The sequence below is a fragment of the Phocoena sinus genome, chromosome 21, assembly GCF_008692025.1.
Source record: "Phocoena sinus isolate mPhoSin1 chromosome 21, mPhoSin1.pri, whole genome shotgun sequence".
In the NCBI taxonomy this organism is placed as follows: domain Eukaryota; kingdom Metazoa; phylum Chordata; class Mammalia; order Artiodactyla; family Phocoenidae; genus Phocoena; species Phocoena sinus.
The window spans coordinates 33,867,750-33,884,506 of record NC_045783.1 but is presented as its reverse complement, the minus strand read 5'-3'; the positions used below and the strand labels follow the sequence as shown (position 1 = coordinate 33,884,506).

The 16,757-nt window shown below is 43.1% G+C and overlaps 1 protein-coding gene across 2 annotated transcripts; it reads left to right on the top strand.

Moving 5' to 3' along the window:
- The first annotated feature begins 1,772 nt into the window (after window positions 1–1,772).
- CHRNA6 (cholinergic receptor nicotinic alpha 6 subunit) lies at window positions 1,773–16,525 on the top strand. Of its 2 annotated transcripts, XM_032618495.1 has the most exons (6): window positions 1,773–1,851; window positions 3,499–3,638; window positions 12,381–12,425; window positions 13,147–13,256; window positions 13,358–14,336; window positions 16,394–16,525. In XM_032618495.1, the coding sequence occupies exons 1-6, from the start codon at window positions 1,773–1,775 to the stop codon at window positions 16,523–16,525; spliced, it is 1,485 nt and encodes a 494-aa protein (XP_032474386.1). The 2 variants fall into 2 exon arrangements, with proteins under 2 accessions (XP_032474386.1, XP_032474387.1); XM_032618496.1 differs by lacking the exon at window positions 12,381–12,425.
- Window positions 16,526–16,757: the final 232 nt, after the last annotated feature.

Sequence of the window (16,757 nt, the reverse complement as noted above, 5' to 3'; positions counted from 1 at the left end):
CGCGTGTGTGTGTGTGGTGGAGAGGCGGTGAGAACACTTGAGGTCTATTTTCGTAGCAAATGTCAAGAATACGATAACTGTAGTCACTACCGTACTGTACGTTAGATCACCAGAACTTGTTCACCTGGTGACTGTAAGTTTGTACCCTTCAACCGACATCTTCCCGTTACCCGCACCCCAGCTCCTCGCAACTACCGTTCTGCGCTCTGCTTCTATGAGTTTGACCTTTTTAGATCCCACACAAAAGTGAGATCATACAGTATTTGTCTTTCTCTGGCTTATTTCACTCAGCATAATGTCTTCCAGGTTCATCCGTGTTGTCGCAGGTGGCAGGATTTCCTTCTTTCTCACGGCTGACTAATACTCCATCACATACATGTATGTGTATATTACAGCTTCTTTATTCATTTGTCCATCGATGGACACCAGGTTGTTTCCATACCGTGTGAGTAATGCTGCAATGAATGTAGGAATTCAGATATCTCTCTGAGAACTTGATTTCATTTCCTTTGGATATATTCCCAGAAGTGAGATTGTTAGATCATATGGTCGTTCTATTTTTTAATTTTTTGAGGAACCTTTATGCTGTTCTCCATAGTGGCTGCAGCAATTTACATTCCAAACAATGCACAAGGGTTCCCTTTTTTCCACGTCCTCACCAACACTTATTACCTCTTGTCTTCTTATAATACCACATTAATAGGTGTGAGGTGATAGCTCATTGTGGTTTGATCTGCATTTCCCTGATGATCAGTGGTGCTGAGCCCCTTTGCGTATACCCATTGGCCGTCTGTGTCTTTGGAAAAATGTCTGTGCAGGTCCTATTTTTCAACTGGGATGTATTTATTTGCTTTTGAGTTTTATGAGTTCCTTACATATTTTGGATATAAACCCCTTTCCAGATACATGGTTTGCAAATATTTCCCCCCATTCTGTAGGTTGCCTTTTCATTTTGTTGCTAACTCCCCTTTAACCAACACCAAAATCTGACCAGAAGGCCTAACTCATCAGAATGTTACTGACACTAAACTTATAGAGGAAAGAAACAAATGATAAGAAAACCAGTTGGTGACAAGGATGTATAAATAAACATAGGACCGTCTAGAGAGCAACCTGTGTTCAGTATTTATTCTTCTCATTCTCAGACGGCTAATCTCTAGTCCTGGAGGGTGATTCCTAAACTCAGAAGGACGAGGCATTAGAAGTCAGACAAAACCAAATCAATCCTGTTCTCTGTGAGGCACACTTTACCAGGACTCCTATTCTACCATGTTTTCTGGTAACAAGGTTAAGCCCTGATGAGCTAGAGATCTCAGTGAATCAGAATACACTGGTCGGGACCTGGCAGGTGCTTTACCTACAGCTGGAGCTCAGGAGACGTGTGTTTGTTCCCCTCGGGACCGGGGCTGGGAAAAGATGCACTACAAAGATACACTAAGCACATCACAGTTTTCTGTCCCCTCCCGGTGCTGTCTGCCCAACACCCCCGTCCTGCTTCTCTCGTTCCTGCATGAGAAGAGATGTAGGGTGTCAGGAAATGGGCTGACTCATCTGACATCAGATTGAGTCCTTTTTATTTGCCCTTTTGGTTGGCCTCAGTCTCTGATATTGGGAACGACCATGTTATGTTTGTGAAGGTTTTCATTTCACAGAAGACACTTGGACTGCAGGGGACTCTGGTGATTTAAAGGTCCGGTGTGAGTGGCTGCCTGATAGCTCTTTGTTTTCCACAATCCTTTGACTAGAAAAAGAAATCAGAGCGTGTTTTAAACATGCTGCCCCACGAGGGACAGGGATTCCTTCACTTTGGGCTGTGTCTCTGGTGGTATGTATTCACACTTTGCTTCAGAGGTAGGTTTTATTTCTGCTTGTTCTCATATTCCCTTTTTAGCTACATGTATTTCCTAGTTTTATTTTCCTCCTTTTCTAGTTGTGCTTGACTGAGCAGAGATGAGATATGCTATGGATAAATATGTAGAGTGTCTGCACAGGAATTACTCCTCTTATAACTGCTAATTAATCTATTCGTTTTTAGTTGGTTGGCTTAACATGTAAAATGAGATTTCGGGGGGATGGGATGGGGAGGACAAGGAAACATTGTAAACCATGTTTTATTTTATTTTCCCAATGAAAAATAGGCAAAAATAACAATGGTACAGTTTTCTGTCCACCTCCACTATGGATGTATTCAACTTCTTTACCTGTATTTAATATTTTTTCAAAACTGTGGTTTATTAGCTGATACTATTCCTCAGTCTATGAACCCTTCCATTTTGTAGGTAATCATCTTCATTTTGGGAAATGTGTCCTAAGAGTAAGATCATTCATTTTCAAGTTAAGGCTTAGAAACGGACAGCTGCTGCTCTGTCCATGTCCACAAAGCCACATTTCCATGTGCTGTCGGCTTTGCAGGGACTTGCTTGTCAAGACTCAAGGAGGGTTTATCTGAAATGTCTCAAAGGAAAAGAAAAACCTCAAAGGAGGAAAATGGGTAACAGGAGGATTTTTTAATTATCTGTTTTATGTAGAAATATTTCTATCTTTATTAATTATGATGGCAGACAATGATGTTTTACATCTAAAATTGCTCTTTCCTGCTGAAATCTCAGTGTTTCCAAATGCATCTGTCAAACAACACTTTTTATTTAGTAATATAACAGCTATCTTTTCCTTTGTTTTTGCCTAATGAGTTGTTCAGCCCCTTAAATTTTTTGGGAATCCCTTTGGGAAATTTATAGAATAGTATTTCAGGTATCAAATTTGAATTCTATAACGAAAAACATAGAGGGGACCTTAATGAGATGAATTATGTCAAACGAAAGCAAGTAACCTACATTTAGTGCATTCTTGGGAAAATACAAAGAGACATGCGTTACATTATTGTCTAAAGTTAATGACTGAAAGTGCTATTGTTTAAGAACTTTGGGGATTCTATAAAAAATATTTTAAGTAAATTTTCCTTAAAAACTTTGCACTCTCACACACCTCCAAGAATTGAAATTCAAAGTTGATTTTAAAAAGGAGGAGGGCTTAAGACCTTAATGAAATTACTAGTTATTTAAGTTTGATTGAAGAAGGTTCCCCAGCTACACACCCTGCTGGCTGTAGAAACAGAGACCAGTCAGATCAGTATTTTGACAAGAAAGGGCAGGACTTCTCTTTAATTACCGGATCAGTAAGACGGTGAGTTCTGTTCAGTGCCATAACTGAACATCTCAAGCCTGTGTCTATCTATCCCTTTACACTGTGCTACCATAGACTTTAGAAGTGCTCTTACCAACATCAGTTTGTTTGCTAGCGCACTAGTCCTGAGATGCCGGTATTACTCTTTTCATCTCGGTGGTGAAGGGGAGTAGCATGGCCAGGAGGGGCAGGTGCAGCGGTGCTGGGGGAAGCTGGTGTCCTGCACCTGCCTTCCCGGATGGAAGCCCCTGGAACCTCCCCACCAGCCAGCACCCTTTCTGCTTCTCTAACCCCTCTCTCTGTATGGTGCCGCAGGATGTGCAGGCTGTGCGTCCGAGGAGAGGCTCTTTCACAAACTGTTTGCTCATTATAACCAGTTCATCAGGCCCGTGGAAAACGTTTCTGACCCAGTCACTGTGCATTTTGAAGTGGCCATCACGCAGCTGGCCGACGTGGTAAGTGCAGGGTGGGCACCACGAGGCCTCGGAGGCCCCAACTCTGAAGGGTCCAAGCAATTCCCACTCACTGCACTGGGTAAATAAAGGGATTTTTGAACACAAACAGACAAAAATCTACAGAGTGCTGCCCTTCAAAGCCAGCCCGTTGGGAGGCATCCACTCGTCCCAGGGTTGCTGTCATTATTCTCCTTAAGGCGATGTTTTTCTGGAAATGCTCTCAGAACCAGCTTATGAAACAAAGAAGCGAAGGGGCATTTGAAGGGGGAATACAAAGGGAGCTAACTTCATTGTGCACCTATTATGCACCAGTGTCCACACTTAGTGGCTGTCATCTGCATTTTACAGCTGGGGAGAGGAAATCTCAGATAAGAAACTTTCCCCACGTCATACAGTTACAGATGGTGGCACTGGGGTTCAATCAGCACTGTTCAACCCCAAAGCTCATGCTCTTTCGACTCCGTATAAGAAGAATTGCTTTAAGTCTCCTTTGTTATAGAAGAAAGAGAGAATTCACCTTGTTTCACATAGGGTTCCATCCAGCCCTGAAAAACTGATGGGAATTTGGAGGTCTTAGTTTAATTTATTGCTACCCTGTTTAAGGGGCAAGGAAGACTAGAGTTCTTTCTTTTGAATAATCTTCACACCCTAGTTGCTGAGAGAGGAGGTGTGGGACCTGATACCCTAACAGAGGACAGGGTTCTGGGCTCCAAGGCATGGCAGGGCGCAGGCTGACCTGAGGCACTGGACTCGGACCAAATTCCAGGAATAGGCAGGCTCAGGACGAAAGGGGTAAGGGACGTCCCAAGCATCTCTGAGACAATGGTGCACAGACCGAGGGAGCAGCCCAGACCCTGGACGGTGGCAGGGGGTGCCTCCTTCCTCTCAGCTTTGTCTGGAGAAACAGTGGTGGCTCCAGGTGCACTTGGGGGAAGACCTCAGTTATGGATATGAAGTCCGGGCTCACCATGTTTCTCTGGTCCGTGCTTCCCAGTGGACTGGGCTGACCCTTACCTGATCCTCTAGCTTCTGGCCCAAGCTGGAAGTGTGTATATGCTGATAAATACTGGTTTTAAAAAAAGTAAGCCAGATGTTTTATCTCACTTAGATGGGCCCACTAATTCCTTTAATAAACATTTATTTAGTACCTATTCTAATCCCACCTCCCCTCTCCCCTCAAATAGCTTAGCACTGGTTACTGGTCTCCTACCAGGCTGGAAGCCACACTTGGTATGAATTGGGCTGTTATGAATGGAGAACTGGACTGAGTGACCCCTAAAGTTTGTGATACAGCATCACTTCAAATCCATGATCTATACACCCTTTCAGGACATTGTTCTGAAGATGGTGGGTGGAGGATTGCTAAATACAGATTTTGGTATTTGCATCTGGCTGCTATCAGAGATTGAAAAACACACACATGCTCTCTCAGCTTACATAAAACAAGTTTATTTCTTTCTTATGTAATAGAAATCTAAAGGTTAACAGCCCAGGTTAATACCAGGTGGCTTCGTGGTAGTGGTTGCATCATGGTGTTTGGTTGCCCAGGTTGTGCACTGCACAACTCCTAAGGATGTTAATCACATGAGCTATGATGCTAAAAGCATAAACTGTGACAGGGACCAAGGTTCCTTCTATCTTTCTATGTCACCATCCTTAGCACGTGATTTCTTCCCTCAGTGTTGCCTTGTGGTCCAGGATAACTGCTGATTTTCACTCATCATATTCACATTCTTGGCAAGAAGCAGGAGCAAGAGAGAAAGGGGCACATACCAGACATCTGTGACTTCCTTAAGGAGTTTTATTAGAAGTCCTACTGACAGCTTCTGCTTCCTAGCTCATTGACCACCCCTAGCTCCAAGAGAGTCTTGAGAAATGTAGTTTTTTAACTGAAATTTTATTTATTGAAATAATCATAGATTCACTTGCAGTAAGAAATAATAGAGCCCTTGTATACTTTCTTTGACCAATGGCAGCAACTACTGTATCTTTCTTTTCTAAAATTTTGTCGTTTCAGGAAAACTATACATAAATGGAATCACACAGTATGTAACCTTGTGGACTGGCTTTTCCACTCAGCATAATTCTTTAGAGATTCATCCAAGTTGTTGCTTGTATCAATAGTTCATTTCTTCTTTTTTTTCTTCTAGTTTTATTGAGATACACTTGACATACAACACTGTATAAGTAAGGTGTGCAGAATAGTGGTTTGACTTACATACATCATGCAGTGGTTGCCACAATAAGTTTGGTGAGTCATTTCTTCTTACTGTGAGTAGTATTCCATGGTATTGATGGAGAACACTTTGACTGACCTTTCATTGGTTGAAGAACATTTGGGCTGATTCCAGTTTTGGTCTTTTACAAATAAAGCTGCTATGAACATTTGCGTGCAGGTTTTTGGGTGAACATTAATCGTTATTTCTCTGGGATAAATGCCCAGGGGTGCAATTCCTGGGTCGTGTGGTAGTTGTGTGTTAGTTTTAAAAGAAACTGCCAAAATGCTTTCCAGAATGGCTGTACCCTTTTACATTCCTACCAGCAATATGTGAGGGATCCAGTTTATCTACAGCTTTGCCAGTATTCGGTATTGTCACTGTTTTTTATTTGAGTTATATCAGGTATGAAACGATATCTCATTGTGGTTTTAATTTGCGTTTCCCTAATGATTGATGATATAAAACCTCTTTTCATGTGCTTATCTGCAATCTGCATATCTTCTAAGGTGAAATGTTTGCTCATGTCCTTAAGCCCATTTTCCAGTTGGATTGTTTGTTTTTACTATTTAGTGTTGAGAGTTCTGGCTATATTCTAGATGCAAGTGCTTTGCCAGTTTTGTGGTTTGCAAACATTTTAGCCCAGTTTGTAGCTTATCTTTTCTTCCTCTTCACATGGGCTTTCACATGAAGTTTTAAATTTTGATGTGGTCCAATTTATCAATTTTTCCTTTTATATGTCATGCTTTTGGCATCAAGCCTAGTAATTCTTTGCCTTATCCCAGATCCTATAGGTTTTCTCCTATGTTTTTCTAAAAGTTTTATTTATGTCTTATGTTTAAGACTATGATCCATTTTGAGTTAATTTTTATATAAGATATGAGACCTAGATTTTGTTTTTTAGACCTGTGGGTGTCCAATTGCTCCAGCACTATTTGTCGAAAAGGCAATCCTTTCCCCACTGAACATTCTCAGACCAGGGCTCGAACCCGTGTACCCTGCATTAACAGGCAGATTCTCAACCACTGCGCCAGAAAGGTTTTGCACCTTTGTGAAAAATCAGTTGAACATATTTGTGTGGGTCTATTTCTAGGTCCTCTATTCTGTTTCATTGATCAGTGTGACTATCCCTCCACCAACACTGCACTATCTTGATGACTGTAGCTGTAGAGTAAGACTTAATATTGGCTAGAGTGATTCCTGCCACTTTGTTCTTCTTTGTCAAGATTGTCTTAGCTCTTCTGTGGCCTATGCCTAGAATAAGCTGCCTATGTCCACAAAAAGCATTGCCCTGATTTTGATAGGAACTGCATTAAACCTGCAGATCAGTTTGGGGAGAAGTGACATCTTTACTCTGTTGAGTCTTCCAGTCCATGAATGCGGGATGTTTCTCCATTTATTTAGCTCTTCTTCCTTCAGGATTTTGTAATTTTCAGTACACAGATCCCATACATGTACTGTTACATGTATATGTAAGTATTTTGTTTTATCTGGGAGTGACTGAAAATAGTATTATGCTTTTTTTTTTTAAACCCCACATTTGTTAATTTATTTATTTTTGGCTGTGTTGGGTCTTCGTTTCTGTGCGAGGGCTTTCTCTAGTTGTGGCAAGCGGGGGCCACTCTTCATCGCGGTGCGCGGACCTCTCACTATCGCGGCCTCTCTTGTTGCGGAGCACAGGATCCAGACGCGCAGGCTCAGTAGTTGTGGCTCACGGGCCTAGTTGCTCCGCAGCATGTGGGATCTTCTCAGACCAGGGCTCGAACCCGTGTCCCCTGCATTAGCAGGCAGATTCTCAACCACTGCGCCACCAGGGAAGCCCTATTATGCTTTTAATTTTGGTTTCTCCATGCTCATTGTTAGTATATAGAATTTTAAGACTTTTGTATATTGATCTTGTATCCTAAGATCTTGCTGAACTCAATTAGTTTCAGCATTTTTATAGATTCCATGGAATTTTCTTTGTAGGCAACCTTATAATCTGCAAATAGAGATAGTTTTATTTCTTCCTTTCCAGTCTGTGCCTTTCCCCCCTTTTTCTTGCTTCATTTCAGTGGCTAGAACTTCCAGTACTATGCTGAATAAGAGTGGTGACAATAGACATCCTTGTCCTGTTCCCCGTCTTAAGGAAAAAACATTCAGTCTTTCACCATTTGGTATAAAGTTAGGTGTAGCTGTTTTGTAGATGCTCTTATCAAGTTGAGGAAATTTCCCTTTATTCCTAGTTTCACAGAGTTTTTAATCATGAATTGATGTTGAGTTTTGTCAAAAACCTTTTCTCGGGCTTCCCTGGTGGCGCAGTGGTTGAGAGTCCGCCTGCCGATGCAGGAGAAAACAGGTTCGTGCCCCGGTCTGGGAGGATCCCATATGCCGCGGAGCAGCTGGGCCTGTGAGCCATGGCTGCTGGGCCTGGGCGTCCGGAGCCTGTGCTCCGCGACGGGAGAGGCCACAACAGTGAGAGGCCTGCGTACTGCCAAAAACAACAACAACAACAATAACAAAAAAAAAACCTTTTTCTCCATCAATTGATATGATCACATGGTTTTTCTTCTTTAGTTTGTTGATATGGTAAATTACATTGATTAAGTTTTGAATGTTGAACCAGCCTTGCATCCCACTTAGTCATGGTGTATAACTTTTTATACATTATTGGATTCAGTTTGCTAATATTTTGTTAATGATTTTTGCATCTAAGTTCATGAAAGATATTGATCTGTCATTTTCTTTTTTTGCAATGTCTTCGTTTGGGCTTGTGTCAGGATAATATTAGCTTCACATAAAGGATTTGGAGTTGTTTCCTCCTCTTCTATTTTCTGGAAGAGATTGTGGAAAGTTGGTATTGATTTTTCTTTACATATTTGGTAGAATTCTTCAGGGAAACCTACTGGGCCTGGAGATTTCTTTTCCAGGAGCTTTTTAATTATAAACTCAATTCTTAAATGGCTATAGGGTATTCAGACTGTCTATTTATATCACTTTTCAGATTCTTTTCCCTTATTGTTTATTACAAAATATTAAGTATATTTCCCTGTGCTATACAGTAGGTCCTTGTTAGTTAGTTTGTGGGTTTTGAGGAATGGGCCCATTTCTTTTAAATTGACAAATTTATGATAAAATTAAAGTTGCTCATGGTATTATCTAACTTTTTAATGGCTATAGGATCTGTAATGATAGCTCCTGTTTCATTCCTGATATTGGTGGTTTGTGTCTTCTCTCTTTTTATTTTTGTCAGTCTTGATAAAGGTTTATCAATTTTGTTGTTTTCCCCCCAAAGAATCAGCTTTTTGTTTCATTGATATTCTTTATTGTTTTCCTTTTCAACTTTATTGATTTCTGTTTTATCTTTATTTTTCCTTCCTTGTACTTGCTTTGGGTTTATTTTGTGCTTGTTTTTCTAATTTCTTGAAGTAGAAACTTGTGTTATTGACTTGAGACTTTTTCTCATTTCTAACGTAAGCATTTAGCTATAAATTTTCTTCTTAGCACTTTTACTAGCTATGTCCCTCATATTTTGATATATTGTATTTTTGTTCCCATTCAGCTCTATGCATTTTAAAGAATTTCCTTTGAGGCATTCTCTTTGACCCATGGATTATTTAGAAGTTCAATTTCCATGGGTTTAGAGATTTTCCTGTTGTCTTTTGGTTATTGATTTCTAGTTTGATTCCATTATGCTCAGAAACACACTATGATTCCAATTCTTTTAAATTTGTTGAGGTTTGTTTTATAGCCTATGATAAGGATATGCTCTGCGTTGGTTAATATTATATGCATGCTTGAAAAAATGTGTATTCTGGTGTTTTTGAGTGGAGTATCTGTATATGTCAATTAAATTCTGCTGATTGGTTATGTTGTTCAGATTTTCCCTATTTTTGCTGATTCTGTCGAGTTTACTGAGTTCTATTGGTAGCTGAGAGGGGGATATTGAAGTCTCTAACTGTAATTGGGGATTTGTCTGTTTTTTCTTTCAGCTCTATCAGTTTTTGTTCCATATAATTTGAGACTCTGCTGTTTGGTGCATATATGGTCAGGATCATTGTGTCTTCCTGGTGGATTGATCCTTCTTTCATTATGTAATGTCCCTCTTTGTCTTTAGTAATTTTTTCCCTCTGCATCTGCTTTGTCCAGTGTTAATATAGCAATTCTTGTTGGTGTATTAGAGTCTACTTGTCCTCATGTGGGGCACCAGAAGTCCCTATGGGCCATATTCATTGTTGTCACTGAGCCATGGTGAGGTCTGGGAGTGACTGTGATGCAGTACAGCCCAGATGCACAATTACAAACTCCCTTCTGGAAGACTGCAGGCCGTCTGCTGCTGTTTGGGCCTCAGGCTTGGCCTTAGAGCACCAGAGAGCTCTACATGGAAGGGTGTTTGCTGCTGCATAGAATGAACTTGGCCACAAAGTCTAATGAGTGGATGATCTTCAGAGTAAGTGTATTTCCACCGTCCCCCTCATGGGGCCAGGACAAAGCCCCTGCCCAGTGTTTTCGATGGCCTGGCATATCTGACATGACAAACATGAAGGCTTTCAAAATGTAGCCCACCTGGCCTTTCTGATCTCAGTCTCTGAGTCTGTTGCTTCTGCCTCAGAATCTAGTCCATTTGAAATTGTAACTCCAATCCTTTAATTGAACCAGGTGTCAACTACTTTATTTTCCCAAGAAGGAGACGCAGGGTGATGGTCCCAGGAACGTGGGGTTGTCCTGTGGGTCTCTGGTCTCCTTCAGCTGGGCTGTCTGACAGCAGTTCCCATGACCATAGGTGCAGTCTGGCATTGGATGGAGAATGCGACTTTCCAGACCCGGTCCTGACCCATAAACTTGGCTGACACCTCTGAGGGTGTCCATCCACCATGAAGCAGGTCCACACCACATGGAGGTTCACCAGGCTGCGGAAGCATAGATGGAGAGGCAGGAATACTATCGGGATGATGTTGCCACTGATTTTAATCCTCAGAATACAGCGTTCTAGTTCATAGTGTGCACTAGTTCTCTAAACAGTGTATTAGTGGACAGAGAGGAAGCAGTTGTTGGAAGACGCTTATGACTGTTGCCTCCAAGACATTTCTGGACTGCTAGAGCTAGTCCATTCCTGACTGACAGCTAATGGATTTATTGACATGGCCCCTGCTTGAATCTGCTGGTCACAAGGTATGAGCAGAAGACACTGTCCTTAGACTTGGGTAATTGTAAAGTCACGGATAAGTAATAGTCCATTTCTTTGCTTGCCCTGACCAATAGAAAACCATGAATGTAACTCCTTTTGTTGACCTTTTAAAACCCTGGGGCCTATCATGACTTGACACAAATCCCTTTGAAGGAGGAAGCTGGTGAGCTCTCCAGGTAGCGTTTTCTGGGGGGCATGGAGAACTGCAGAGCAGCAAACCAGAGTGGGCTGGTGTCCAGCCCTGGCCACAGCTTCCTCAGCCAGTGTGAGGTGTTTACTCTCGAAGGTGCTCATGTGTCTGGGGAAACAAGGTTGGTAAGTTTTGGGAACCCACCGCCGGCCACTGTGTGACCGTCAATAGCCTCCAAGTGTTGCGCTCTGAGGCTGCTGAAGGTTCTGGATGTGTCTTCAGTAGCCGCTCCACTGAGAGGTGGTAGCTGATTAGGAGCACATTATATCTGGCATGTCCTCCTGGAATACTTTTATTCAAGCGACCCAGGACTCTTTGCAGGTCATTTAGGTACCTGCTTAAACCACCTCCTCAGACAAACCTTCCCGGGTCATCCTGTCTAAAAGAGACGTGTGTGCATGTGTGTGCAGACACACACCACTCAATCCCTCTTTATTTTTTTGCATGGGACTTGTCACTATCTTACATTATACCATGTATGTATTATGGATTTTCTGTCTCCCCAGCTAATAGCTTAGGCACATGTAGGTAGGGATATTTTCCATCCTGATTACTTCTGTAGCCCCAGCATTTATAGAGCGCACAGTAGGTACTCAATAAATACTTGTTAATGAATGATTGAAGCAATTGGCAGTGGTGTGTGTGGGAGCAGTGCTCTGGGGAGTGGCAGGTTCCAGCTGGAGAACTCCATGGTGAGCTGAGGCTGACACCTTGAGGGGCAGTGGGGCTCAGGACTCAGGACCTAGAGGGTGCTGGGGCACAGCTGAGGAAGAAGATAGCAAAAGCAATGATACCCATCGCCATCTGCAGGACTTCCCCTCCCTCCCTCCCACTCTCTCTTCTCTCCCTTCTTTCCTTTTATGGGATCAGAAATGTTTATGGGATCAGAAATGTTTATGGGCTGCAGTGGTCAGAAAGGCTTCACAGAAGTGGGACTTCAATCAGATTTGAAAGACAGTCATAAAGCCACATTTCAAAGTCAACAGGGTTGGGACCAGTGTGGAAATATTGTATTTTTGGCCTTTTATAAATCCTTTTCAGTCTGCTTTTTTTCCCTCCGTTAGCATGAATAACTCAGATTGGCTATTTTTAGTTGTAATTTTTGCTCTAAGATTCACTTCTATTAGCAAGTATATTTGAGGATAAAAAATATTGTTTCTTCTTCCCAGGATGAAGTAAACCAGATCATGGAAACCAATCTGTGGCTACGTCACGTACGTGTCTATGTCACACATTCTTCTCTTGGAATTGTGTCACACTTGTGTGTCAGTTTAACAACGTCAAATGGATAAAATCCACTAGCATTCCCTCTTTGCATCTCCAGCTTATGATAGAGCGTAAAATATTAACTAGCTCCAAAGCCCAAAGTTCAATCTGGTGACGGCTGGCTGGGTGCAAGCTTCATGCTGCAGAACTTAGTGACAGAGTTCTCTCTGACTCTGCTTCGGTGGTTTCTGCTCTCAAGTCTCCTATTTTTGTCTGAATCTCGAGCTCCAGAGCCAGATTCTTGACCACTCTTTGATCCTGCTCTGGGCTAGATTCCCACCGTCTGGTTTTATCAGTCATACCATCTTGTTCTTCCTTCCTGTCTCAATCTTTTATGCAGATTTTGTAACAAACCCATCATCATACACTTGAATTATCTTTTTAATACTAGAAATGGATTGCTACTAGAGATTGAACATAGTCCATGGAATATGGAAGCTGAGCCTGTAAACTTGGCTAGCTAATTAATAATCAATAGATACTTATCTAATATCTATATTTACCCCAAATCAGCTCAGCTACCTTGTTCCCCATGGATTTAATCGTCCAACTTTTGGTAGGAAACCAACTCTTTAAATAAGAAAATTTTCAAAAAGTTGTTGAACCAACATAGAATTAACATTGGAAGAAAGTCAAGAATTTTTAAAAACTGACTTCTATTCCCTTTAGATGTGGAATGATTATAAATTGCGCTGGGACCCAGTGGAATACGATGGCATTGAGACTCTTCGCGTTCCTGCGGAGAAGATCTGGAAGCCTGACATTGTTCTCTACAACAAGTATGGGCATCTGACAGCCAGTCTCTTTCCAAAGTTGCCTTTGGTACAGACTGACCCAAAGCACAGAGGGTGTTACTAATGGTGTCTGGTTTACTTTGCAGTGCTGTCGGCAACTTCCAAGTCAAAGGCAAGACAAAAGCTCTTCTTAAATATGATGGCATGATAACCTGGACTCCACCAGCTATTTTTAAGAGCTCCTGTCCTATGGATATCACTTTTTTCCCTTTCGATCATCAAAATTGTTCCCTGAAATTTGGTTCCTGGACCTATGACAAAGCTGAAATTGATCTTCTAATCATTGGCTCTAAAGTGGACATGGATGAATTTTGGGAAGACAGTGAATGGGAAATTGTCGATGCTTCTGGCTACAAGCATGACATAAAATACAACTGTTGTGAAGAGATATACACAGACATAACCTATTCTTTTTACATTAGAAGGTTGCCGATGTTTTACACCATTAATCTGATCATCCCCTGTCTCTTTGTTTCATTTCTAACTGTGTTGGTTTTCTACCTCCCTTCTGACTGTGGTGAAAAAGTGACGCTTTGCATTTCAGTTCTGCTTTCCCTGACAGTGTTTTTGCTGGTGATCACAGAAACCATCCCATCTACGTCTCTCGTGATCCCCTTGGTGGGCAAGTACCTGCTGTTCACCATGATCTTCATCACCTTGTCCATCGTGGTGACGGTGTTTGTGTTGAACACCCACTATCGCGCCCCGACCACACATACCATGCCCACGTGGGTGAAGACAGTCTTCCTCCGGCTGTTACCCCAGATCCTGATGATGAGGAGGCCTCTGGACAAGAGGAAGGGGACAAGGTATGACAAAAACCCCGAAGGCTTCTCTGGTAGGCCAGCCAAAGTCAAGTTCGATCGTTGCAGGGAGCCCAAACTTTTTCAAGAATGCTGCCACTGTCGTAAGTCCAGTGAGATCGCCACCAGCAAGAGACGGTTAGGTCATCAGCCTTTACAATGGACGACTGAAAATTTGGAGCCCTCACCTGAAGTCGAAGCTGTAATTGATAGTGTTCAGTTCATAGCAGAAAACATGAAGAACCAAAATGAAACAAAGGAGGTAAATGTATGGGTCTTCTAGCCTGTTCACTCGCAGCAGGCCTGGGGGCCCTGCATAGACATGTCAGATCTTCAATGTGAGTTCTGTTTGCAAGACGGTCAGGGAGTGGTACCCTAAAAGCCAGCCCTGTGATGATGCAGTTATGGGTGAACCGCCCTGCGGAGGGGGTGGGGTAAGGTGTAGCCTCAGAGCAAATCTCTGCCTCCAGAAATGTCAACTCAAGTAAAATCTGGTTAAAATAAACACTCAGGGCAGCCTTGGTTTATTAAACTGAGAGCCCCTGCGTAAGGAAGGGTGGGAGAGGGAAAAGCCGGCTGAGGGGCAGGAGGAAAGCCTGCAGGGCTGGTCACAGTCTGGGAGCCTGGGAGGAAGGTGGCGTGAGCCTCCGGCAGCTCCAATCCTACTTACTCCACTTGACGGGGATCCAGGTGCTGATTCAATGAACCTCAGGGTTATTTTTAGCATCAACACAGTCTGCTTCTGCAGCCCAGAGTCTAAATATAGCAGCTCGGACCTCCTCATCCTCCAGAGAGAGAGAGCTCAAGAACTTTATGCCAATTTTCCATACCATCAGGATGACTAGCTGGGGGTCTCTGAAAACTCCTGCCGCCAGGGGTCTGGGTCTGACCTGATGGCAGTAGCCATCATCCTTATCTCCTAATGAAATGACATTGCAGGCCTGAAGTCCACCCATTGGTGCTGCGGCGGACATGGGCTGCATGTCACACAGGTCGGGGAGGGGGTACATCAGGGCCAGGTGAGCCTAGGACGCCCCTCTGTGGTGACACCTTCGTCAAACTAGGGGACAGTTGCTGCTGACTTGATCACCACCAGGTAGGGCTCTTGGAGGTCGGGAACAGGAAGGACATGAGAGATGTACCGAGCTCTCCCTGACCAGCGTGATCCCGAGTTCTAGAGGGTCACCTATTCCTGATGGGGGGGGGGCCCATCACATCGCACATCCTACACCCCCCGCTTCAAACCCATTTCCCAGGCTTGCCAAGGAGTCAGACTGTCCCGTGGTGTCCATGACAAGAGTGGATGAGAAATGCCTCCTGCCCTATCAATAAACGAAGGACGTTGCACCCGCCAAGCCATCAACCACTGCAGTCACCCCCAGCTGTGCACCCTGAGGGGATTCAGGGTGGAGGAAAGAAGGATGCTGGCCCTAGAGAGCTAAGTTGCATATCAAAGGAATGATTTCCGCGAACCCAGACTCTTGCCTCTTCCCATACATAGAAAAGCGCTAAATTCCTTGACTTGAGATGTCTGGTTTTCTTTAATTAACAGTAATCTTTTTTTAAAAACGTTTTTAAAATTGAAGTATAGTTGATTTACAATGTTGTACTAATTTCTGCTGCCTAGCAAAGTGACTCAGTTATACACATATATACATTTTTTGGGTATTCTTTTCCATTATCGTTTACCTCAGGAGATTGGATGGGGGGAACCAGGATATGTAAGAGGTTTTGCAACAAAATCCAGGTGGTCAGAACATCAAAGGATTACTGTTGCAGTCAAATGCAACAAAATGCTCTACAACTAATCTTTTGATGTTCTGGCTACCTGGTCTTTGTTGCAAAACCTCCTCTATGCCCTGACTTTTTTTTCCCTTACCTCTTCAGGGCAGTCCCTCAGAGCGATCTGGGAAGCTGCCTCCCGGGCTTGAATTCCTCAGAAAATCCACTGAATAAAACATAATTTTCAAGTGTTAGGTTATGCATTTTTTTTCTAGTCAACGCAGAAGTGGAGCTCTCCGAGCAGCTCTTTCTGGGGTGCTGCCTGCAGTCAGGAGAGGTCCTGTGTGCCCACAGAAGCCTGCTGACTCTGCAGCCCGCTGTCCCAGGACTGATGGAGCGCACGCACCCACCCTCTGCAGACAAACGGAAGTTCTCTGTGTGCTACAGAGGAGACACGGGTTAACCAGGATCACGGGGATATTTGCTTTAAAAGTGCCAGGAAATCTTCTGTGAAAAGGAAGCAGCTTATTTATGAGACAAAGCTTATCTCCCATGGTTTTGATTTTTTTTTACAGCTGCTTGACTTTTGTCTTTCAGGTAGAGGACGACTGGAAATACGTGGCCATGGTAGTGGACAGGGTGTTCCTGTGGGTGTTTATAATCATCTGCGTGTTTGGAACTGCGGGGCTGTTTCTCCAGCCACTCCTGGGGAACACAGGACATTCGTAAGATGGATTTTCCCTTTATCTTCAGAAACTTACAAGACACTGTGTTTGTTCCATGTTTCCCCCACCACAAGGAAAGGGATAGAAAGCTTCGCACCAAGTCCCCATCTAGATGGAAAAAGGGGACTTTATTGCCCACCGGGAGCCTGGATGCCCTCCCTTGGGGCACAGAGGAGTACTTTCTGATCCCAGTGTCTGGGATCTGACACTGGAGCCCCGAGCTGGCAGCACCTCCA